Source organism: Neofelis nebulosa, chromosome 7 (assembly GCF_028018385.1).
Source record: "Neofelis nebulosa isolate mNeoNeb1 chromosome 7, mNeoNeb1.pri, whole genome shotgun sequence".
NCBI classification, from domain to species: Eukaryota; Metazoa; Chordata; class Mammalia; order Carnivora; family Felidae; genus Neofelis; species Neofelis nebulosa.
This window is the reverse complement of record NC_080788.1, coordinates 133,505,408-133,532,009: the sequence shown is the minus strand read 5'-3', so window position 1 is coordinate 133,532,009 and position 26,602 is coordinate 133,505,408. Positions and strand designations below refer to the sequence as shown.

At 40.6% G+C, this 26,602-nt stretch overlaps 1 protein-coding gene and 1 non-coding gene across 7 annotated transcripts in view; one reads left to right on the top strand and one right to left on the bottom strand.

Annotated features, from left to right (window-relative positions):
* Window positions 1-9,473: 9,473 nt before the first annotated feature.
* On the top strand, window positions 9,474-9,580 carry LOC131518325 (U6 spliceosomal RNA). Its single transcript, XR_009265016.1, has one exon. It is a non-coding gene; the product is annotated as a U6 spliceosomal RNA (small nuclear RNA).
* A 9,691-nt stretch (window positions 9,581-19,271) lies between these two features.
* Window positions 19,272-26,602, bottom strand: part of TTC8 (tetratricopeptide repeat domain 8) — a 59,728-nt gene continuing 52,397 nt past the window's right edge. For all 6 annotated transcript variants that reach the window (XM_058739971.1, XM_058739966.1, XM_058739968.1 and 3 more), the window contains 4 exons: window positions 26,147-26,321; window positions 25,638-25,760; window positions 22,448-22,531; window positions 19,272-19,896 (listed from right to left, as the gene is read on the bottom strand). In XM_058739971.1, the coding sequence (XP_058595954.1) occupies window positions 19,780-19,896; window positions 22,448-22,531; window positions 25,638-25,760; window positions 26,147-26,321 (499 nt within the window). In that variant the 3' untranslated portion in view covers window positions 19,272-19,779. The remainder of the gene's footprint in view (window positions 19,897-22,447; window positions 22,532-25,637; window positions 25,761-26,146; window positions 26,322-26,602) is intronic.

The following is a 26,602-nucleotide window of genomic DNA, read 5'->3' as shown; positions in this document are numbered from 1 at the left end:
AAACATGTTCCCGTCCTAAGGCCTTGGCTTGAGCTGTTCCGTCTGCCTGGAACACTCTTCCCTAAGATACCCACTTAGCTTATTCCCTCAACTTTCCTTATGTCTGTGCTCAAATGTCACCTCCACAAGTCTTACCCCATCCTCTCTCTAAAATTGCAACCCGCTGCTTTCTCTCCACCCTCCTGGTCCCCCTGCTCTTGTTCTATTTTTCCCTAGCGTGTATCTTCTCCTTTATCTGTTGTTACACTTGCTGACTGTTGTCTGTCTCCCCTGGTAGAGCATAAGCCCCATAATCACAAGGATTTTTTTGTGTATTTTTTCTCCTACTGTGTCTCCATAGCTTAGAACAGTACTTAGCATTTAGTAGCCGCTCAATAAATAGTTATTGACTAAATGTCTCAAAGGAGAAATAGAGCCGGGCAGAAAATAGTCTTTCTGAGTTTCTAAAACTCTAAGCCCATGGTCAGGAGAAAGGATAGGGTGTAGACAAAATGCATGGGAGACCCTTGAAAGGGAGAGGTTCCTTCCTACTCAGATGCTAGAAAATATTTGAGGGGACTGAAGGAAACTGATGAAAGCTGAGTTTGATGAGTTCTGCAGGACCGAGGACAGCCACGTGGACAGGAAGGAGGGAGGTCTCAGTGGCAACCTGTGTGTCTAGATGTTCCCTCCCCAAACCCGGTAGCCTGTAACCAACCCCTGCCCCCCACCTCCAACCAACACCTTCACACAACCCTGAGAAAGCATGGTGATCCCTAAAGACTGATGGGATTTTCACACTATCTCATTGGGATAAAGATAGAAATCATAACCGAGTTGAGTTACGTAAAAATAAAATTCTGTTTCCTTCATGCCAACATTCCAACCTGCCTCATTTTGTATCATGTCAAAACGATCACTAATATTTGAAGGAATGGAATGAATTTCAAAGACGTTTTGGTCATGTGCCAGGCAGAGCCCAACTTTGTCCCCAGGAGTCTGGGACAGGCATTGTGTGTCCTCTGCTGACCTTGGGTGCACTTCTGCAGGAAAATTAGAGACGCATTAGGTGCTGCACACAGCTGAGTGATTGCCATGGCAACCAAAGGCCCATCACCTGAGCTTTAGTCAAACTGCTTTATCAGGAGGGAATTGCAGACCAGCTCAGAAAATGGAAGATGGAAAATTCATATTCTGTCTCATTTTCTCTTCTTTTCTCACGTTTTGGTACTAGAGTTCTAAAAGTGGCCCATCCCGTCTCTTCCTAAAATTATTCTGAATGCCTTTTTATTTCCATCTCTGAGTTGTTGTCTGATTCATGGATCCTTGCACTTGATGAGGTGAGGGATTGGGATAGAATTAGCACACAGCATTTCCCTCAGGGGTCACCCTGCCATGTCGCACGTGGGCAAGGCTGGCAGAATGACGATGTGTCCCTGAAGAGGCCACTCGGGAGCAAGCATATCTCTGGTCTGTTGAAGGGGATCCACGACCCTGTCGTTCTGTTGTCTGGAGGCGACCATAACCAAGATAGAAAAGTTGTCATGTCAGGCTGTTTCTGGACGTGGAGCTGTGTTAATGAATAAGTGATGGCTTGCCCAGATCCTCGTGGGTTTTATTTCTCTCTGATCTATCACTTAAAGTAGGAGACAGTAAACATGAAATCACGGGGAATACAGTTCAGGTGATGGGTCCCTAGGTTACTATGGTGATTACTCTGCTATGAATCAATGTCCTTTCTAAAAACAGTTCTAACGCCTTAATAAGCCTAAGCATCAACCACAGAACACGTCTACAATGTTTATGCCTGGGACCCTTCCCCACAATCTGATTTACTTAGGGATGGATAGACGGCCTAGCAATTTGTGTTTTTAAAAAGGACACCCTTCCCAGGGCACCTGGGTGGCTCAGGCAGTTGAGCATCCGACTTCAGCTCAGGTCATGATCTCATGGTTTTGATTTCGAGTCCCACATCGGGCTTGCTGCTGTTAGCACAGAGCCTGCCTCGGATCCTCTGTACCCCCCTCTCTCTGCCCCTCCCCTGCTCACACTGTTACTCTCAAAACTGAACAAACATTAAAAATAAAGCCAAAAAAAAAAGACGCTTCCCAAGGAGTTTCTCATTCAGATGGTCTTCACACAACATTGTAAGAAACACAGCACACTCAAAAGCCTTTCCCATGAGTAAAATTAAGCTGTATTAGTACAGGTTTGGCAACATGCTAATGAGTCTCAGATGACTTTGGGGTAGGACAACATGGCTACAGTAGGGTCAGCTACTTAAGTATGTGTTCTTGAGCCACTTCCAAGCCCTCAATTTTCTTATCCATATTTCCTTTATACAGGGGATATCTGGTATCTGCTTATGAGTGAGCACCTGATACAAAATGACTAACCCCTGAATGTCAAACATACGCACAGACAGGCAAAGAAAAGTTAATTCCAGATTGGTTCATATGAAAATAGATATTACTATTTCAAAAACCTTATAATAATGATTTGGGCGAGAAGATTCCCATTCTCATATAGAAGGAAAGCCCAATCTCCTAGCTTGATGTTAAGATTGCATTAAAAAATGGATTTTATATTTTCAAGTCTCCGTAGCTGTTGAGATAAGGAGTCATGTAAGTTTTATGGAAACTTTTGTTACTTTGCCTTAAGGGTATATACACACACATTTTGGTGTGAAAGACATAAAATCATTACATATATGGTTATACTGGGCTGCAGGACAGTGGATGGAATTGAATTAATTGTTAGAATTTAATCAAACCTTTTGCTAATTATCCCTTGGAAAAGAGAAAACTTGTGGGTCAGTTATACCATGTGAGCAAAATTATGGGTTTCAAAAGGCAAAAAAAGGAAAAAGAAAAAATTGGATCATGGAATTTTAGTTTGGAAAAGCCCTTAGAGATGCTGCATTCCTATTATCTACACTCACAGATTTTGATCTTCACCTGGGCAAAATTCGCAGCACACCTGGGTTGTAGCAATGCATTAGAGCTTTATCATGCTGATGATAACTTCAGATAGGTTCGCTTGAATTCAAGTGTCTTTGTCATTTAGGTTTTAGTTGTTTGTTGTTTCTTCATTTTTCATTATTTGGATTTGACTTCTACAAGTATATTTCAAATTCTGTTTTGCTTTTTTGCTTGTTTTGTTTTGCTTTTGAGAATGGGGTCAGATGGAGGGAGTTGTTTGAAATAATGGAAAAACAAGCCGATACCAAGACTTTAGAAAAAAAAAAAAACAATAATAATAAGGGATAATAAGGCTGTCTTAGCTCTACTGTTGTCACAAAATACCATGCACTAGGTGGCTTAAAGAACAGACATTTATTTACAGTTCTTGAGGTTGGGAAGTCCTAATTTAAGGTGCCAGCAGATTCCATTACTGGTGAGGTCCCTCCTCCTGGCTCACATAAGTATGCCTTACCACTGTGTGCTCACATGGTTGAGAGAGAGAGTGGTGGTCTTTTGCTCTTCTCGTCCTCATGACCCCATCGGAACCTAATCATCTCCCAGAGGCCCCACCTCCTAATACCATCATACTGGGTGGTTAGGGCTTCCACATATGAATTTGGTGGGGAGCACATTCGGTCCATAACAATGGCCTTGCACAGAAAGCATTCAACATGGCTCAGAACACCTGGTCCCTCTGGCTGTGGTGGTGTTGAGCCAGGCCTCCAACATCCTGAGCAGTGTCCTCATCTGAGACATGAAGGGGAGGGACCAAACACTTTGTGCAAGCTCTTCTGACTCCCAAATGCTATGACTTCATGAGCAACTAGTGCCTGGCTCCTGGTAATCACTCCAGAGACATGTCTGAATGAGTGATTACTTGGATTAGGTGCCCATAAAGAGAAAGAAATCCCCTCACCTCTACGAGCTTCCAGAGCCTGGATCGACAGTCACACTTTTATTTATTTTTTTTTTTTAATTTTTTTTTCAACGTTTTTTATTTATTTTTGGGACAGAGAGAGACAGAGCATGAACGGGGGAGGGGCAGAGAGAGAGGGAGACACAGAATCGGAAACAGGCTCCAGGCTCCGAGCCGTCAGCCCAGAGCCCGACGCGGGGCTCGAACTCACGGACCGCGAGATCGTGACCTGAGCTGAAGTCGGACGCTTAACCGACTGCGCCACCCAGGCGCCCCATCAGTCACACTTTTAAAGGCAAAAGACATTATCCAGCTGAGGAGCACATTGTTAAGGTTTATGTGCAAGGTTGTTTTAGAGGAAGATGTTTCAACTTTTTCCTTTGAGCAATTCTCTTTACATAAACTCAAAAGGCAACACATTTTCTGGAATATATGATAAAGTTTATGGTTTCTTTTTGCTAGGCTTTTCCACAAAGCCTAATGTAACCCTGGCTAAGGAATCATCTTAGGTTCGTAGATTTCAGGGGCATCTGCTCTGGACCCCAGGTTGATTTCATCTGCCTTTTGGAGTCTCCTACAAACTCTGACATTTCCCATTTAACTCTCAGCCCAATTCCTAGTTATTTTAGGTCAACATCCTATGCTTTGGTTAACTCAGCTTGAAGCAAAGCTATGTCTACTTCAGATGAGATTTTCCACACATTTTGAGGATTTAACCGTAGGAAATATGCCTATACTTCATATTTGAGTTATACTGAAGAAGGGATACAATACAATACAATACAATACAATACAATACAGCGCCTGGCATAGTAAGGGTTTGTTGAATAAATAACTGCCATCTAAATATTCATCCCAAGACAAACCTTTCCCCACTGTCCACTAATGTCCCTTCACCTGCCAGCCATTCTTGCCCCAGTTCACCACAAAGGCATGGGCCACTATTCACACAGATTCTGCCACACACATAATAGCCCTAATTCCTCCCAGCAGGCTTCTGTTACTGCCATGTGGACTTAACTGTAAACATGGCCCCTGGCTGCCTGTGTATTTTTCCTCTGAGTCAGAGCCCTTTATCAAGAACACAAAAAAGAGGGTGAGGAGGAGGTTCATTTTTCCAGGCCCTGCGGGGTGTGCAGCCGGTGACTTTCCAATTTGCAGAAGGGAACTTCAGTCTCTCTTTTATTAGTACACTTACCCGTCATGACCTGCTGTGCCCAGAGCAGCACTCTACCCTCCATAACCTATCAAGATATTTGCTCCGAAGATTACCCGAAAATCCCCTTCCAGAGAAGGCTGGCCCCAGCAAAGGTGATGGGAAATGACAGACTTCATTCGGAGAATTAGACCATTATACCCCATGTGCATCATCCTCTGTGGTGGGATGACTAGTGTCTTCCAAATATTCATGCCCACCCAGAACCTCAGAATACTGCCTATGTAGAAAAGGGTCTTTTGCAGATGTAATTGGGTTAAGACAAGGTCGTGTTGTATTAAAGTGGGTCCTAAATCCAATTACTGATGTCCTTACAAGAAGAGGAGAGGACACGTACAGACCTGAAGGGAAGGAAACCACGTGACAGTAAAGGTGGAGCCTGGAGTGACACAACTACCAGCCAAGGAATACCAAGGATTGACTGGCTTTGAGGAAGACTTCAGAGGCAGCAGAGCCTTGCTGACAGCTTGATTTTGGATGTCTTCCTGCCCTGTGGGATCCCCCAAATGAAAGCATATTAAGGTAAGACAACATGGTTCTAGATTTTGTGCCATGCCATTGTAGGTCAACAAAGGCTTGGACCTTTATGGGGGTTGGTGTGGATCGAGAGAAGGACAGAAAAGATGGCACACACTGGCTAACTGAGCTAGATGTTACCACGTTAAGACTGAAGGGTTTCAAATTACACAGGCAAAGTCTGGAAAACATTAGAGACTTAAATTGAGGATGCCTCTAAATATTAAGAATAACTACGAAAAAGACACAGATAGAACTTGTAAAACTCCCAAATCAGTAGAAAGAAGCTAAAGGGAATGTTCTCTGACTCTCCTCCGGGACGCCTCAACTCCTCTCTGCCTTTCAGTTCTAGTGCCATCACCATGTGAGAAAGCCAGACCAGTCCTGCCTGGCCAAGGAATTGGCTACTCTGCTCCCAATTGCAAGGAGGGGAGAGGCCGAGGGGATGGGAGGGGAGGGGATGCGGATATGTTGTTTAAACCTGTCTGCAGATAGGGAGCAGATATGTCCAAGAGAGATCATGGGTCCTGCTGGAACCATAACAATATGTCTATTCATGTAGTTGATTGATGCAGCTTACATGAGGCCCCATGAGTATAAATATTGTTTCTGTATTTTATTTTTTAATTTTTTTAATGTTTGTTTATTTTTGAGACAGAGAGAGACAAAGCATGAACGGGGGAGGGTCAGAGAGAGGGAGACACAGAATCTGAAACAGGCTACAGGCTCTGAGCTGTCAGCACAGAGCCCGACGCGGGGCTCGAACTCACAGACCGCGAGATCATGACCTGAGCCGAAGTCGGCCGCTTAACCGACTGAGCCACCCAGGCGCCCCTGTTTCTGTATTTTAAAGCAAATGGAAGATATTGATTTCCCAAATGGTATCTACATAGCAACTTTTAGGATCTTCAGATTAATTTACAATTAAAAAAAAGAATATGATCCCCCCACCATATATACACCTACACACACACACACACACACACACACACCAAGAAAACACTCCGCAGAACCCCAAAGGTGTAATGTGTGTGGCACCATGTGGGCAGAAATGGATGTGTGAACAAAGCCAGCACAGAAAGTGTCTCGAAACACTTATTCATCCTCCCACCCCCTTCCAAACACATTGTGTTGAGTTTACAGCTTTGAAAATGTAATTAACACTTTTATTCATGGGAGAGTAGGCCCTAAGAATTTTAACAGGATGTACTAGAAACAGATTCAGATCTCAATGAGCAATGGTTGACCTGAAGGATAAACCAAGTATAGCCACCATTTTCTGGGCTCCTAGGAACCTGGATACCATCATGGGCTTAGGTCAACCTTTCTTTGAATCCTGCTGTCATTGTTGTCATATCCCTGTATCACATTTGAAAATTAAACTCCACCGAGTACAGCTCCAAGCATACCATGATGAAAGCCCAGAAAAACAATTTGAATAAATGGGATCTAAAGCTTTCTGTCTCTTTGCTGTGATAACTTCACCAGCCACACTCATGGTTTGGGGATCGGCAAGAGCAATGCCCCTGCCAAAGTGGCTGCTTTTATGGTATGAGCTTAGGGATGCCATGGAGCTCCTCCTGCCCCCAGATATCTCTCGGGTCATTCTGCCATAATGCCTGAAATCCCATGTAAAATTACATGTATTTTACTTAGGAGGGAGAAACATATAAACCTCCAACATTAAAGAGAAATCTGACATCACCTTGAAGGAAGACAGAACTGGCAAGTATTGGTGAAGGGACAAAAGGTCTAGAATAGGAGATACTGCCGGGCAGGGCAGGGCAGGACCCCAAGACCTGACTGCTGGGAAAGGAGGCAAGGTGAGCCAGAGCGGGAGGGGAGGCACTAAACAAGGCAAACTTCATCCACTTAATTCTTCTCCCTAGAGCTGAGAAAATAGAAGGATGGTGTGGGTACTGCTGAGGAAACCACAGGCTAAATTATAGACCTTCATCCTGGAACAACTACTTTGTGTGAAGATGTGAGGGATATATTATTTTTGTATTAAAACAAATACAGATATGCTTTGGAGTTAGTTGCAAGATCCACATAGCTATTTTAAAGACAACAAACCAGAAGGCTCCAGCTTCAAATGCCATGCTCACCATGGACTCTTGGGGTGACCTAGACTAGAACTTTCTCAGCTCTTGTCATCTTGCCTGCCCCTATGTCACTGTGCACCTGGAACAGCTGCTTGCTGAAAATCTTCAAGGATATGAAACTAAGGAGGTTTGTCCTGGGAAATCAGTATCAAGACCTGAGAATCAGTACAGCCCTGAGAATGCATGTTCTTTTCAATGGAAGTCGCTGAGAAATTTTTTTCTGATTGGAAATCCATTATAAAGGGGCATAAAACCAAAATAAGCCCTCTATAAACCTGGCAGGTCAGAATGGAAGGGATGTAATGCCTCCTGTCTCTGTCGCAGCCATTTGGGATTTTTTTCTTGCTTCCTTTCCAACGAATGAACATCTTCCATGCTTATTCGGTGTAACGAAACTAAGACGTGCTCAACGCTGGTTGAGGCGACGACTTCCGGTCACAGGACTCCCTAGCCTGGGAAGTTTAAAATATTCAGCTTTGCCTTTCAGTTAGTGTCTACGCTATTAGCAGGCTGCATGGTTGGGAAAGTGGAAATGTATCGGTATAGTGGGGAGCAGAGGTATTTAAGTCCTCAAACTCTGTCTTATAAAGGTGTCGCTATGGCAGGGGTGGGGCTGCATTATATGTCTCTGAACTTTGTGTTTCTCATCTGTAAGATAGAGATCCAAACTGCTGGACTGCTAGCCCCACAGGGTTGCTGAGAGTGTCAGAGAAGATCATGAAAGCACATTGTGACTCATAGAACTCATGGAACCATCAGGACACAGTCTGATGGGAGACCTCTCATTGCGCGTGGACCATTCGTTGCGTCACATCTTGATGTTTATCGCGTTCGTGGAGAGCTGCCACCTTGTCTTCTACTTTTGCCACCTTATCTGTTCTTAACTGGCTGGAAGGAGACAGCACACCAAGAGGCTGAGATTCCCAGCTCTGCCTTTTACTATCGAGTGCCCTTGGACACAGTATGTGACACCCCTGAGGTTATCGCCAGGAAAATAGGAATCATGACTGTTAACTTGGGGAGTTGTAAAGATTACAAGCAATGAGCACTTAATACATAGTCATTACCTATCATTATGATGTCCTCTCTCCCCACCTCTGTTCACAAGTATTTCATGAGGGTCTCAAAAGGTAATCTGGATCCTTCAGTTTGAAGGCCTCTCTCTAAAGAAAGCTGGGACCCTTCCCAATGGAGCTTTACCGGACACCTCCCATTTGAGTGGTAGTAATAGGTGGATTTTTTTTTAATTTTTTAAATGTTTGTTTATTTTTGAAAGAGAGATAGAGAGAGTGAGCAGAGGAAGGGCAGAGACAGAGAGGGAGACTCAGAATCCCAAGCAGTCTCCAGGCTGCACGGAACCCAGTGTGGGGCTTGAACCCACGAACCATGAGATCATGACCTGAGCCAAAGTCAGAGGCTTAACCGACAGAGCCACCCAGCCACCCCTACGTGGATTCTTTAATAGCTACAGGTCTATTTGGATTATCTATTCTTGAAGGTGCTTCAATAGTTTGTGTCTTTTTTTTTTTTTTTGAGAGAGAGAGAGAGAGAAAGAGAGAGAGAGCATGCAGGTTGGGGGTGGGGGGTGGGGAGAGAATCTTAAGCAGGCTCTATGCTCAGTGTGTAGCCAGAGGCGAGGCTTGATCTTATGACTGTGAGATCATGACCTGAGCTGAAATCGGGAATCAGATACTTAACCAACTGAGCCACCCAGATGCCCAATAGTTTGTGTCTTTTGAGGAATTTAAAGGTAAAGGTGCTCTTAGAAACCACCTGGCGTGCTGGCTTTGGCAGCACATATACTAAAATTGGAACGATACAGAGAAGATTAGCATAGCCACTGCGCAAGGATGACACACAAATCTGTGAAGCATTCCATATTAGAAAGAAGAAAGAAGAAAGAAAGAAAGAAAGAAAGAAAGAAAGAAAGAAAGAAAAGAAAGAAAGAAAGAAAAGAAAGAAACCACCTGGAAAATTGGTTCTCAAACTTTAGATACATCAGGCTACCCACAGCCTCCCCCTAGACTCTAATTCTAATGTTGTAACAAATATTATAATGGAAAAAAACTGTCACCTGGGTAAGTATTACTGTTTTTATTTTCCCCAAATTCCTGTTTCATGAAATACAAAATATCACATAACTAGTAGCCCTGCGTTTGTTGTTTTTTTTTTAAGACAGCAATCTTGTTAAAACTGTTTGTTGCAAGCCATGATTAGTGAAGCACCATCTGTGACAGTCAGTGTTCTTTTCATGAGTTGGGACTATCTAGGCAAATTTTTATGCATTTGAGTGCAAATGGGAAAGAGAAAAGGGTGAAACCAAGCAGAGATGTGGCATATACTGTCCGATCAGATGCATGTACTGTGCAGTTGGGAAATTTTTATTTATTATCTAATGTAAATATATTCATTTTCACACCCTTCCTAGAAAACTTAATTTAAAATCTCTGTCTTTATCTTCTCCAACTGATCCTCAACATTGCCTCCAGATCAATTCTTACAAAACACCTGCCTCCTCTTCAACCTGAACTCAGGTAAAGCTTGAACTCCTTAACTAGGGAATCAAAACCTTCTATATTCTGGCACAAGAACAGACACTCAGATCAATGGAATAGAATAGAGAACCCAGAAATGGACGCACAAACGTATGGCCAACTAATCTTTGACAAAGCAGGAAAGAATATCCAATGGAATAAAGACAGTCTCTTCAGCAAGTGGTGCTGGGAAAACTGGACAGTGACATGCAGAAGAATGAACCTGGACCACTTTCTTGCACCATATGCAAAAATAAACTCAAAATGGATGAAAGACCTCAATGTAAGACAGGAAGCCATCAAAACCCTCAAGGAGAAAGCAGACAAAAACCTCTTTGATCTTGCCCACAGTAACTTCTTACTCAACACGTCTCTGGAGGCAAGGGAAACAAAAGCAAAAATGAACTACTGGGACCTCATCAAAATAAAAAGCTTCTGCACGGTGAAGGAAACAATCAGCAAAACTAAAAGGCAACCTACAGAATGGGAGAAGATATTTGCAAAGGACATATCAGATAAAGGGTTAGTATCCAAAATCTATAAAGAACTTATCAAACTCAACACCCAAAAAACAAATAATCCAGTGAAGAAATGGGCGAAAGACATGAATAGACACTTCTCCAAAGAAGACATCCAGATGGCCAACTGACACATGAGAAAATGCTCAACATCACTCATCATCAGGGAAATACAAATCAAAACCACAATGAGATGCCGCCTTACACCTGTCAGAATGGCTAACATTAACAACTCAGGCAACAACAGATGTTGGCAAGGATGTGGAGAGAGAGGATCTCTTTTGCATTGTTGGTGGGAATGCAAGCTGGTGCAGCCACTCTGGAAAACAGGATGGAGGTTCCTCAAAAAACTAAAAATAGAACTACCCTATGACCCAGCAATTGCACTACTAAGCATTTATCCATGGGATACAGGTGTACTATTTCGAAGGCACACATGCACCCCCATGTTTATAGCAGCACTATCAACAACAGCCAAAGCATGGAAAGAGCCCAAATGTCCATCGACGGATGAATGGATAAAGAAAATGTGGTGTATATATATATATATATATATACACACACACACACACACACACACAACGGAATATTACTCAGCAATCAAAAAGAATGAAATCTTGCCGTTTGCAACTATGTGGATGGAACTGGAGGGTATTATGCTAAGTGAAATTAGTCAGAGAAAGACAAAAATCATATGACTTCACTCATATGGGGACTCTAAGAGACAAAACAGATGAACATAAGGGAAGGCAAACAAAAATAATATAAAAACAGGGAGGGGGACAAAACAGAAGAGACTCATTAATATGGAGAACAAACTGAGGGTTGCTGGAGGGGTTGTGGGAGGGGGGATGGGCTAAATGGGTAAGGGGCATTAAGGAATCTACTCCTGAAATCATTGTTGCACTAGATGCTAACTAATTTGGATGTAAATTTTTAAAAATAATAAAATAAAATTAAAATAAAATAAAATTAAATAAAATTAAAATAAAATAAAATAAAATAAAATAAAATAAAATAAAATAAAATTCTATGTTAAAAATTAAAAAAAAAACAAACCTTCTATGTTCCATTTCTTTCTGTGCCTCCAAATTTTGTTCTCCTTCCCAGCCTACTCCTGCTGCTACTGCCCAACTCCCATTCAGACAAATTTATATTCTAGTGCCCCCCAAATATGTTCACCCACTAGCATTCCCTGGCCTCTCCCTAGCCCCTCTCTCCTCTGACTGCTCACAGTACTACTCCACCTGACATTAATATAGTATGGTGTATTTTTTCTTATACTTGTAACCTACTCATGTCTTCACATTTTAATGTGTGGTTTTTCCAGAGAGTAGGTTTTGTGATTTGGCAGGTAGATTGTCCAATCTGAAAATCTCTGCCTTTTAGCTGAGAAAATTGCGTTTAATTTAGACCATGCTATGGACCAAATTGTGCCCTCCCAAATTTAACCCCTGACAATACTACCTTCCAGATAGGGCTTCAAGGAGGTAATTAAAGTTAAATGAGTTTTTAAGGGTGGGACATTAATTCAATACAGCCGGTACCCTTGGAAAACGAGAAAGACACACCAGAACTCTCTTTCTCTCTGCCACGTGAGGACACAGCAAGAAAGCAGCCACTCACAAGTCAGGAGGAAAGCTCTCACCAGGAAGGGAATTGGCTGGCTCCTTGCTCTTGGACTTCCCAGGCTCCAGAATGGTAAGAAAATAAATTTCCGTTGTTTAAGCCACCCGGTCTGTGGTGGGCTTGTTATGACAGCCATTTACATTTAATACAATTATTGATACGGTTAACTTTAAATCTACCATACTGTTTGTTTATAGTTTGTGCGTCTCTTCTCTGTTCCCTTTCTTCTCTTTTCTGCTTTCCTTTGTTCTCTGCATGGTACAAGCACACTGTTGTGGGATTTCAGAGTCAGGGGACAATTAGGGCGCACTGCCTGAGGGAGCTGGATCTGACGGCGTCCTAAGTAAGCCTTGGACACACAGCTGAGGTTAGGAGCGTTCAAGGCTGAGAGAAAACCACACCTCAAAACCTTAATGCACTAAATATGTTGAAAACTAATAATTATGTTTGGCTGAAGTACAGGTGGCATAAAGGGAAGGCATGAAAAGTGCAGAATTCAAAGTAGGTTTGAACCTGATGCCAGGGGGATGCAAATAGTTGAGAGAGTTCAATTTATAACAAACTATTTGCCTTTAAGTTCTATGTATATTTCTTGAAATTTTTGAAAATTAGTAACTTGCCTAGAGATTCCTCAACCAACACATAACCGTGAAAGCCTTTTCATCGGAAGAAAATGCGCTTCTCTAACTTGTCCTTTATTTACTCTGCCAATGCCACCCAAAAGTCTTACTTGCACCTGGGTTTTACCTACACCTGTTTTCCTCAGAAAAGAGAAAGTGTAAGTCAAAATACAATATAGTAGGTAGCTCTTAGATATAAAACTAGCAAGAATAACTAAGTAATTCCTATAGGAAAAATCTACAAGTGCGTTTGATCTGCTAGGATAGGCTTTTAACATGCAAAAGGTCATCATTTCATGATATGAAACATTAAAACTTCCATTAATTTTTTAAAAAATATTGAGATATAAATGACATAGAACATGTTAGTTTCAGACATACAATACGATGATCTGATATATGTGTATATTGCAAAATGATCACCGCAATAAGGAGTTAACATTTACCACCTCACATAGTAACAATTTTTTTTCAGTGATGAAGACTTTTAAGATCCACTCTCTTATTCACTCTCAAATATACAACACAGCATTATTAACTGTAGTCACCATGCTGTACATTATATCCCCAGGACTTATTTTATAATTGGAAGTTTGTACCTTTTGTTCATGTTTACCCATTTTGCCCACCTTCCATCCCCATTTCTGGTAAAACCCCCAGACTGATTTTTTTTTTAATCTATCGGTTCAGGGTTTTTTTAGAGGGAGGGGTAAGATTCCACATGTAAATGATACCATATGGATATTTGTCTTTCTCTGACTTATTTCACTTAGCACAATTCACTCAAGGCTCATCTGTGTTGTTGCAAATAGCAGGATTTCCTTCTTTTTTAAAGCTGAGTAATGTTCCATTGTATACATAGCCCACATTTTCTTTATCCATTCAGTGGACACTTAACATTGCTTCCATATCTTGGCTATTATAAATACTGCAGTGAACATGGGGATACAGATCCCTTTTTGAGTTGTTATTTTTGCTTCCTTCAGTCAAATACCCAGAACTGGAACTACTGGATCATAGGACCACTCTGTTTTTAATTCTTTTAACAACCTCCATACCATTTTCCATAGGGGCTGCACCAATGTACACTCCCACCATCAGTGCACAAGGGTTCCCTTTTCTCCACATTCTCACCAACGCTTATTTCTTGTAATTTGATAATAGCCATTCTAACAGGTATGGGGTGATATCTTACTGTGCTTTTGATTTGCATTTCCCTGATGGTTAGTGATGTTCAACACCTTTTCACGTACCTGTTGGCCATCTGTGTGTCTTCCGCGCAAAAATGTCTATTCAGATCCTTTGCCCGTTTTTTAATAAGATTTTTTTTTTTGCCATTGTGTTGTATGAATTCTTTATATATTTTGGATATTAACCCCTTATTAGATATATGATTCTCATATTTTCTCCTGTTCGATATGTTGCCTTTTCATTTTGTTGATGGTTTTCTTTGCTGTACAGAAGCCTTTTGGTTTGATGTAGTCCAACTGGTTTATTTTTGCTTTTGTTGCCTATGCTTTTGGTGTCCAGTCCAAAAATTTGCAAAAACCAATGTCAAGGAGCTTACCGTCGGTTTCCTTCTAGGAGTTTTATGGCTTCAGATATTACATTCAAGTACTTACTTTGTTTGGACTTGATTTTTGTGCAGGGGTTTGATAGTGGTCCGGTTTCATTCATGCATGTGACTGTCCAGTTTTCCTAACCCCATTTATTGAAGAGACTGTCTTTTCCCATTGCACATAGTTGGCCCCTTTGTCCTAAATTGATCATATATGTGTGGGTTATTTCTAGGCTCCTTATCTTTTTCCATTGATCTGTATATATGTTTTTATGCCAACACCACACAGTTTTGATTATAGCTTTGTAATATAGTTTGCAATCAGGATGTGTGATACCTCCAGTTTTGTTATTCTTTCTCAAGATTGATTTAGCTTTTTGATATTTTTTTGTAGTTCCATACAAATTTTAGGATTGTGAAAAACGTTTCAATATCTATTTCTGTGAAAAATGTCATTGAACATTTGATAGGGATTGCAAGTGAATTTGTAGATTGCTTTGGATAGTATGGACATTTTAACAGTATTCCAATTCATGAGTATAATATCTTTCCATTTACTTATGTCTTCTGTGTTTTTTGTGAATGTCTTATAGTTTTCTTATAGTTCCAGTGTACAGGTCTTTTAAAATTGATTATAGTTGGTGCGTCTGGGTGGCTCAGTCGGTTAAGCGTCCTACTTCAACTCAGGTCATGATATCATGATTTGTGAGTTAGAGCCCCACATTGGGCTCTGTGCTGACAGTTCAGAGCCTGGAGCCTGTTTCAGATTCAGTGTCTCCCCCACTTACACACTCACTCTCCCTCTCTCTTTCTCTCAAAAATAAACATTAAAAAAAATAATAAAATTGATTATAGTGATGGCCGTTCAACTGTAATCATATTAAAAATCACCAAATGGTACATTTTAAAAGAGAGAATTGTATGGTATATAAATAATATGAATAAAAAGCTGTTATGTTAAAAAAACAAACAACTCTGGATTTGCTAAATGGGAGTAATTAGTGACCTCAATGGAAGGGTTCCCAGTAGTGGCTGGATTTGAAGCCAGACTGAAGAGGGTCAAAGAATAAATGAGATGAGGAAGTAAGCAACAAACATCACCTGCCCTTTCATGATGTTATGACAAAGGAGCTAGGGTTGTGCTAGAAAGGAAGAGACTTAAAGGGACCATGATTTTTTTTTTTAAATTTTTTTTTTAACGTTTATTTATTTTTGAGACAGAGAGAGACAGAGCATGAACGGGGGAGGGTCAGAGAGAGGGGGAGACACAGAATCAGAAGCAGGCTCCAGGCTCTGAGCCATCGGCCCAGAGCCCGACGCGGGGCTCGAACTCACGGACCGCGAGATCGTGACCTGAGCCGAAGTCAGACACTTAACCGACTGAGCCACCCAGGCGAAGGGACCATGATTTTAAAGACAGAGAGAGACAGGGCACCTGGGTAGTTCAGTGGGTTGAGTGTTCGACTTTTTATTTTGGTTTGAGTCATGATCTCACAGTTCATGAATTCAAACCCCACATCAAGCTCTGCACTGAGAGTGAGGAGACTGCTTGGGATTCTCTCTGCCCCTCTCCCATTCACACTCTTTCTCTCAAAATAAATACACTTTAAATTTTTGAAAATTAATTCATTTATTTGAGAAAAACAGAGTGAGTGGGGAAGGGTCATATAGCAGGAGAGATAGAATCCCAAACAGGCCCTGCATTGTAAGTGTGCAGCCCAATGCGGGGCTCAAACTCACGAACCACAAGATCATGACATGAGCTGAGACCAAGAGTCAGGTGGTTAACTGACTGACTCACCCAGGCACCCCTAAAATAAATAAACTTTAAGAGAAAGAGAGAAAAAAATTCTATAGAGAAAGAAATTGAAGCTATCAGATCAGAGCAGGTGAGAGGCCGTGGCCGTGACCATTATAAAGTGCTGGAGCCCATAGAAACTTGAGTTTCAAACACTGGAAAAGGGTCCACTTTATTTAAATACAAAAAAAAAATTCTTCCTAAATCTGTCTAGGTTTGGCTTTTCCTTCCCTAGGATAATATGGTTGCTGTCTCCAGAAGTTTCTGTCATTTACGTTTCACCAGCAAACTACTCCTTACTAGTCAGGATGCAGGGAGGGGGAAGGATCACAGTGCAGGAAATATTATAGTCCCTAAGGATTATAATTTAACTTTTATTAATCCCTGTTCTTTCATCTCAAGAATTTGGCTTTAATATCAAGGACATAAAATCACAGCATCTCTCAAAAATGTTGCTTCTGGTCAGCCAAACATAGGACTAATGCCATGTATATGAAAAGATGTACAACTGTTTTCAAATTGCTAAATAAAACTTTCCCCCTAATATCTGAGCCTAGGTAACTACTTTGGAACTCTGGAACATATCCATGGACCATTCCAATTTATATGTTCCCTAGAACTTAAAACTATCCAGTAATGTCCTTTAACAAAATTTGATTTCTGGGTTATTTTCCAATGTTGAGTCCTACCACAGAAGTTTGGAAAGCTTGTTGTTTTTCTGAATGCTTAAACTCAATCCCAGGTGAAAGCTCTTGATAGAAATCCCTCATGTTAATAAAGGTTAGTGGTGGAAACCACATTAAAGATGTAGTGATATGCTATCTTTATTAATTTTCTCATCTCGAGGCCATAAAGTACGTTGGGTGCTCCGATGATGGGACATACTATTCGGAAATGTAACAGAACAATGAGTAGGTTAGGATGTGACATATTTGGGAAGGAACTTCCAACCTCAGCAATTATTGTGCAGGCAATGGTCTTGCCAGATCCTATCTTCATCAGTGGGAAGCTGAAGTTAACTTTGGTCAGACAATTTGTAAATGGACTGAACACCTTTTTAGCCAGGGTAGAAGACAATTGTTAGCCTTCCTTCTATAGAGATGTTGGCACAGGTGCCTAGGTGGCTCAGTCGGTTAAGTGTCCGACTTTGGCTCAGGTCATGATCTTGTGCCTAATGAGTTCAAGCCCCCGCATCGAGCTCTGTACTGGACAGCTCAGAGGCTAGAGCCTGCTTCAGATTCTGTGTCTCCCTCTCTCTGCCCCTACCCTGCTCACTCATGCTCTCTCTCCCTCTCTCTCTCTCTCTCAAAAATAAATAAACATTAAAAATAATGTTGGCACAGAAGCCAGTTATGCAGTCCAGAAGTAATTTTTGTTGTGAAGATATATGTAGCTCTTGACGCAGTGTTCTCTTATGCCATCATTCTGCCTGGAGCCATCCTGACTCATTCTTTGCATTGGTGTTCACATTGAATTAACATAAATTCAAGACGAAAATATCCTCATATTACCTTAGGAATACTGACTCATTTATTTTTTGCTGTTAATATTAGCTTATTACCCAATTTTACTAACGCATATATCATTCATTTTAAACAGTAGTAGCTTTAGGGGCACCTGGGTGGCTTAGTTGGTTGAGCATCTGACTCTTGATCTTGGCTCAGGTCATGACCTCATGGTTTGTGAGTTCGAGCCCCGTGTTGGGCTCTGTGCTGATGGTGTGGAGCCTGGTTGGGATTCTGTCTCTCCCTCTCCTACCCCTCCCTCACTCACACTTGCACGCATGCTCTCTCTCTTAAAATAAATAAACTTAAAAAGCAGTAGTAGCTTTATTTATAGAAGAAACACTAGGTGATTTCATATAAGGGGTAAGAGCACATCCTCAAGGGCCACGCTGCCTGCATTTGAATCCCAGCTCTGCCGCTTATTAGCTTTATAACCCTGAGCATGTTAACTTCTCTGTGCTTCATTTTTCTGATAAGTAAAATGAGAGTAACGGCACCTTCTAGGACTACAGTGGGAAGGAAAGGATTAATCCACATCAAGTACTTAGAATAGAGCTGGGTGCATACAACATCCACGGTAAATGCAAGCCTTTGCGATTACTTTTATTTTCGATCAACTAAGAAAATGACTCACGTTATAAGGTTTCAGCCCAGATATTGAATACTGTATTAAGACATGTGATCGTGCTTGAGGAAATTCTCATGAGCTAAGAAACAAGCGCTAGCATATATCCTGGGGAACCAAGAAGAGTAAAAGCACAAGAGTGAAATCTTGGGTTCTAGTCATGGCCATACCACCAGCCCACTGGGCTTTGCTTCCTTCATCTGGGCCGCCATGATTCATCTATGTCTTCTCTAAAACTCCTTCCAGCCTCTCATACTCCATAATGCCTCCAATTCACATCTTTTTGTTCTGTCAGCTAAGCAATCCTACTCATACAAATCTGAACAGAAACAAATAGGTATCTGTAAGTTAGTTTTCACGGAATTAAGACCTTTTTGAAAAATCACATGGATGGGTCCCAACGTCCAAACTACAAATTTGGGTGGCTTTGTTCCTTTGACACATTTCCTTGTGTGAACACGTTAATGAGAATTCCACTAAATGTAGGAGAGACAAGTTCAAGAGCCTTTGCAGGATTTTGCAATACGTAGTCCAGTGATCTGGCCTAACCCTCTCGGGGCTCACCGCCCATGGGACTCCAGGCCTGTGACTCCATTTCTAATCCTGATACTCTTCTATTGAAAGTGTGATATCCCATAAATAGCTTCTGAGGAAAATACAAAATTGGTGGTACATCATCTCAAGTAAAATTAAAATAATGACTTGATTTCTAAGATTACTGGACTTTGGAAAAAAACTTGTTTTTTCTGAGATAACTAAAATAAAAAATCATGGAAAATGACAGAATGATGGTGTTTTACACACTGATTTATTTTAAAGCATAATACATAAAATGCATAGTGTCTCACAAAGCATTTGATAAAGAGTTTTAAATACAATTTTAAGCTCTAAGTAAACTCTCTAACTGGAATATATATACACATTTTTAGCCATAAAAGTGGAATTTTTATGGCAGGTTTCGGACCTCTAAAGCTACATGCTAGCTAATGGCCAGGTCAGGGACATTAAAAATGTGCATTAATAAAAATTTGAGGAAATTCATGAAAATGTTTCAGAAACATTATAAACAAACACGTACCATATAATGTGGGAGAAGTTTTCACGATCTACTTACAAATAGCACATCCTGTCTTAGAAAGCTGTTATTATAAAGTGTTCATTACGCATTCTTGTGCAAACTCCCTTAGGCCATCTTCACTAATATCAAGCATTGTGTGTATATCCTATACATACAAGCACACTACTTTTTCCCTTGTGCAATGCCCCATCGTAAGAATATACTTGGTCTCAGGGACAATCAGAGCATAGCAAAATGCTGCTTTAACTGTTTAATTAAATGTTGGGTATCCACATGATCTGGAAATGCTGCTTCAGATTTCTGAGCAGCAACATAGCTTCTCTGGAGATCTCCAATCTGTAAGAAATACCAGAATAAGACCAGAAAAAAATGAGTAAGAAAGTCAAAAAAAGATGTACTATCTGTACACTGTAGAAAATCAAAGGGTTCTTAAGGGTAAATCGCTTGATTATGCTCTTTGATTCTAGAATCCTTTCACCTAGATTACAATTCAGTCTTGTAAAATATGAGAAATATAAAATAACCAATCATATAAATTCTGCTCCATTACAGCGGTCTAGTTATGAATTCATAAGCCTGTGTTTTCGTTTCCTATCACAGACAGTGTTATAAAAATAAAATAACATTTGCATACTACAACACCCAGCTCTATATAGTTTCAGAATGTCTTAGGACAAGGATTTGTAATGTGCCACAAAGACAAATTTTGGCTAGGGCATTATCTTCTTTTTTTTAAGTTTATTTATTTTCAGAGAGAGAGAGAGAGAGACCGTGTGAGCAGGGGAGGGGCAGAGCAAGAAGGAGAGAGAATCCTAAGCAGGCCCCACACCATCAGTGCAGAGCCTGACCAGGGGCTGCTGGAACTCACAAACTGTGACATCATGACCTGAGCTGAAATCAAGAGTTGGATGCTCCCCTGACTGAGCTACCCAGGCGCCCCTCGGGCATAATCTTTTAGACAGAAAATTCAAGCAAAAACTATTATATATAAGATACGATTATGGGCACTAGGGTGGCTCAGTCAGTTAAGTGTGAGACTCTTGATTTCACTTAGCTCGTGATCTCAACAGTTCCTGGGTCGGAGCTCCGCCCTGGTCTCTGCACTGATGGCATGGAGCCTGCTTGGGATTCTCTCTCTCTCCTTCTCTCCCTGCCCCTCCCCCATGTGCACCTGCATATCTCTCTCTCTCTCTCTCTCAAAATAAATAAGCCTTAAAAAAAGATACAATAACATGCTCAGGGAGGTTTTAAAGGGTGCCAGTAATGTGGGGGTTTTAGAAGTTTTTAAGTAATCAGTTGTCTCTGATTTTCAATAAACTTTTGTGTTAAAGTCCAGTCCCAAAGAAAAGCACACACAGTATCTGGATCCATCTGAATAGATCTAGATTCATGCATGCGCTCATAAAAAAAGTGAGAATTTTTTAGTGTGTGCACACCCAAAACTAGATAATTCAAATCTGGCAGGGTTTTTTTGTTTTTTTTTTGAAACATATAACGCATATTAAAAGCATGAGTTTCTTTTTTTAAAAAATCATAGCATTTCTTTTTAACATACCATTTTCTCTTAAAGAAAGTATAGCCTTCTGTGTAAAGAAATCTCTCATTTGAGTTATAGATTATTAAAATGTGATATGGGAAAGGAAGGTATCAACCCTTTGTGGTTTAACTAAGTGGCAGCACAGTGCTGTGGAAAACACCTGGGCATCGTTGGGGTCTGGATACAAATTTTGAACCTGCCATGGCCATGTGACTCCAGGGGAGTCTTTTAAGCTCAAGCAGCCCTGGGTTCCGTTAGAATGTAAGCTGCATGAAGTAGACGTTTTGTTTTATTCACTAACATCCTGTGCCTACAACAGTGCCTGATACGTAGCAGAAGTTCAGTAAATGAACCAACAGTTGTATAAAAACACGAGTCAGGAAGGTGAGGGAAATGAACGTGGCAGGGTTGTTGGGAGAACTCGAGATGGTGTATAGGAGCACCTGGAACAGGGGCTAGCACTTACGAACACTCAAAAATGACTACTTCTATGGGGCGCCTGGGTGGCTCAGTCGGTCAAGCATCTGACTCTGGATCTCGGCTCAGGTCTTGATCTCATGGTTCGTAAGTTCAAGCACAGAGCATGCTCAGGATTCTCTCTTTCCCTCTCTCTCTCTCTGCCCCTCCCTCCCTCTCAAAATAAATAAACTTAAAAAAATAATGTTTAAGAAAATGACAACTTATTTCCAAGCAGAAATGCAAGTTAGGATAGCTTGATGTTCGTGCTATAAAAAATGACATTTTTATAATGTCTTCTGGTCTATAAAGAGTCTTTACACAGCAAATATTTTTAGCCATTTCCTTACCCTTGAAACTCACCTTTCTTCCATGTTAAAAAGAAAGATTTCCGAGTAAAAGTTATCAGATACTTTTTATCTGTTTTTCCTCTTGTTATTGAAAACGGCGCTCCTTTTAGCTCTTGGTTATTAACTGACTTGTAACACAGTATTAACAGTTGTATTTTCCCCACATTGTTCACCCATATCCCTAATTTTATAGCAATAATGACAGACAGGATTTCTTTGCAATAAAAGCCAATTACTAAATCCCTCCTCAACCAGGCGTTACTTAAGGAGTATTTTTTCATGACTAAATATCATATTTTAAAAATAAAATAATTCTGTAATCTATAACAGATAATCTATAATGCAATCTATAATATTAAGTTTAGTCCATATCCAGTGATAAATTTCTTTACAGTGTATCAAACTATCCCTTCAAGTGAAAGACATGTGTATATAATGTTTAAAAAAATCGCTTCTTTCAAAACGTTAGAATTTCCTTATCTGTATTTTAAAAACCAAGAAAAAGAAACAGATCAGATGAGGAATTGATAAAGAAAGAAAATACCTTATCAGAGACCGTTGCAAAATTAAAATGTGGCTCGTACATATGGGGTGCTAAGGATGAGGCAGTTTGTAACAGTGCTCTTGCCTGTATTTAAAAAAAGAAAAAAAGGAAAGAAGAGAAGACCAAGGATATATGAACATCTATCAGCACTATATTTGTAATTATGGGTTTTTTTGTTTTTTGGTTTTGTTTTTGGTAAAAGAGTCTTTTACCCAAGATAGGACCTTAATAAACATGATCCTGTGATAAATACAGATGACACGCCTCATGAAACACAACTTACCGAAATACAATACTTATATCTTGCCAAAATTATATTAATAATAAAATTGCTTCAAAATATGAAGAAAATTAAGAGTAGTTATAAAGTCAAGAATCATTGTTCTTGTAAAGTTTATATTTTAATACGACAAATCAAAATACAATCTTCTCAATGCAAAAAAAGGCTTATTCTAGTTTTATTGCTGTTGATTGATTTCTTAGGCTTCTAATGACTCGTTCTCTGATGCTACAAAAAACAATTAAAAATAGTAAATTTCTAAGCCCCAAGTTCTGTGCTGGAGAATGGTGATGAGCATTTAATACACTGTTGACCTCACAATAACAAGTGAGTGCAACTGAAAATGACAAGCTCTCTGTCATCTCATGTACTCAAGAAGCAAAATTCGCATCATTTTTCATCCCCTACAGGCTCAAACGATCACGCATTGCAGGGACCACTGATAGACAAGAGATGCTCACACATTCATTGTTAGGACCACAGACTCCCCATTCCACACTGCTGAATATCCCTCCAACGTGTAACTAAACCCAAAACCTCCATCCATGACCTGTGGACAAATTGTGCATCTTTTTTTTTAATGGAAAGTAACATATGGGATGGTAGATATTGATTTGTTTTATGATTAGCGATTTTTCTTTCAATTGATGTATAATTTTTAATAATAAAATAGGGGTTAGTAGCATGAAATCTTTCACCAAAACATTTTAAATTGGTTGAATACTAGAGAAACTGTAATAAGTAGGAAACAAAGATCACTGACATGGGGACAGAGAAAAATCACAAAAGCACTTGCTTCATATGGAGATAGGTCAAGTTCCATGGCAGAATAAGTTCCCATTTGGAGTACAGTTGACCCTGGAACAACACGGGTTTGAACTGCATGGGTCCACTTGCATGTGGATTTTTCCAATACATACAGGACAGTACTATTAATGTGTGTTCTCTCCCTTATGATTTTCTGAATAACATTTTCTTTTCTCTAGCTTACTCTACTGTAGACTACATGTAACATACAAAATATATGTACATATAACACACAAGATAACATAGTACATATAACATACAAGACAATGTGTGGATGGACTGCATATGTTCTTGGTAAGGCTTCTAGTCAACAGTGGGCTCTTAGTTAAGTTTTGGGGGAAGGTCAAAAGTAAAACTTGAATTTTCAACTACATGAAGGGGTCAGCAGCCCTAATCCTGTGTTGTTCAAGAGTCATCTGTAGTTAGTTTTTGTTTATAAAATACAAATCTGTCTTATTTGGGGGAACTGATGACATAAAGGTAATGTCCAAGGATGTTCATTTCCTTGTTTTGTTACAAGTTTATCGCTGTGCTTAGGAGACCAGGTTAGAGGTTAACATTCCTGCCATGGTGTTCACTATGTCACTTACCTCCTGGAGTCCCTGTTTCTTCATCTCTAAAGTTCGGAATGCAATACTTATCTATCCTCGATTGTCACTAATACTGTATAAGTGTATTTAGCCTTTTAAACTTCTTTTTTATGATAAAGTGATTTTTTAAGCGTCTGCCCCGTGCTCAATACTATGCTACCAAGCCAAGTGCTTTACGTGCATAATCAGCGAATCCTCCCCAAACACCTGCAGGTTCTGTTATTAACCCCATTTTATATACTGTTCATTCATTTCACAAATACTGGCCCAGCACCTACCACCTGCCAGACACTGTTTTTGATGTTGAACATCTGGCAGCTGGAAGAGAAACAAGGTCCCTATTTTCATGTGGCTGCCATGCCACATTACATATACATATGAACATATTTGATAAAATAAGTACTGGAAGGAAAAAATAGGAGATGTGACAGTGGCGGAGGGCTCCTTTAAACCGATGTTTCAAATGACCTTTGTAGGGAGGTGGCAATTAAGCTAAGACTCAAATGACAAAAAGAAGAAAAAGTCGCCGCAGGATCTGAAAGAAGAACATTCCAAAGGCCGTAAAGTAAGAACAGGCACAGCGTATGTGCAGAGCAGACTTCTGGATGTGTCCAGAAGTCTGAGAGTTGGCAGGAAGGGAGAAGTAACAAAACGTGTGGTCTGACAGAGAGCCAGAGGCCAGATGATGCAGGCCCTGTAGGCCAAGGTTTGAATCCATATTTCATTCCAAGCAAAAAGGAAAGCATTTGGAGGATGCTGAGCAAAGTAGTAGAAAATTATTGTTTTATTTGATTTTTTTTTTTTTTAAGTAGGCTTCATGCCCAGTGCAGAGCCCAACACGGGGCTTGAGCTCACAACCCTGAGATCAAGACCTGAGCTGACATCAAAAGTCGGATGCTTAACAGACTGAGTCACCCAGGTGCCCCCAAATCTTTCTTGTTTAAAAACAAAAATCCCTTCAGCTGTTGTGAGGAGGATGTGTTATAGGGTACAATTACTTGCTGATGCAAGCGGAGACCAAAAGAGCAGCTAGGAGACTCCTGTAGTCGAGTTCAGGCAGGAGAGGAGTACAGTTTGGAGAAGGGTGGCAGTGGTGGAGAAAAGTGGCCACATCTGGGATGTGACCTGGAGAAAGAACTGACAGGGCTTGTCAGACATGATGGGGTGAGGTGGCAGGAACTGAGTGCTTTCAAGGTTGGCTCTTAGGATTTTGGTTTGAGCACCCAGCTGGTCACAGTTCACAATTCACCAATTGTGTCACAGTTCACTAAGACAGGGAAGACTTGGGGCGATGCAGGTTTGTCCTGACAAAACCAAAGGTTAAGAAAAAACCAGAAAGGTTAAGTAACTTGTCCAAGGTCACATCACTAATGTGACAGAGCTGGGATTCAAATCCAGGCCAGTGAGCCTCTAGAGCTCAATTTTATAAACTATAGCATGTAAAGATAGCTACCCCTGACGACATTTCTGTGGAGAAACCGGATTAGCCACTGAGCCACTGTAGTTCACTGACCTGCTCCACGTGGCCCTTCCGCATCTCCAGCACGGCCAGGTTGTTGTAGGCCTCAGCGTGGTTATTGTTGTTGACCAGAGCGAGCCTGAAGCACTGATGGGCCAAATTCGTATCTCCGATGCCCTTGAAAAGAAAAGCATACCCGTTGGGAGGAGCACTGGGTGTTGTATGGAAACCAATTTGACAATAAAGTTCATATAAAAAAAAAAAAAAAAGGAAGAAAAAAAAGCTTGTATTCGCATCCGCGGATCCACACGCTTCCTCCCTTCTTTCCTCACGTGAGTCTTTGCTGCTACCAAGCAACAAGTACCGATCATAATCAAGTGTGAATTGTAGGTAAGAGGATTTAACTTGAGAAAATAAAATGAGTTCTGGTGACCCTTAGAAATCGCTACATTGCTACACAAGCCCATAACCAAACCTGGATTGATGGGATCTGAAAAGGTCTTCAAACTAATTTATGGCTACCTTTTCTACACCGGAAATAATATGAGAGAGAAAAAACCTACCACAGCCACATGTCCCAAGTTGTACCAGACATCAGCTGCCTCTTCTTCGTTTTCAGCCAGAGCAAGGGCACGTTCAAATGAGGTCAGAGTCATATCATACTGCTGGGCATAGAAGCAGCAGAGTCCCAGATTGTTAAAAAGCTGGCAGTTATAGACACCCATCTGCAGGAGCCGCCTTTTTGAAAAAGAGCATATATTGGTGTCAGACCAACTTGATAAATATTAAGACCTATTTTTTTTTTACAAAGTTAGAAATGAATGTTTTATAATTTTTAACATGCCCAAGGAATAGAAATAGAAAGTATTATAGTAAATGAAAAAACATTCTGCAAATACAAAAGCGTGTCTTTTTTAATGTTACTAGTCACGGGAAATATGTCCAGAGGACAAAGTCTGAAGCAACATACATGAGTTTTTTCCTCCAAAAGCTCTGTTAGAGAACCAAAATACAAAAGA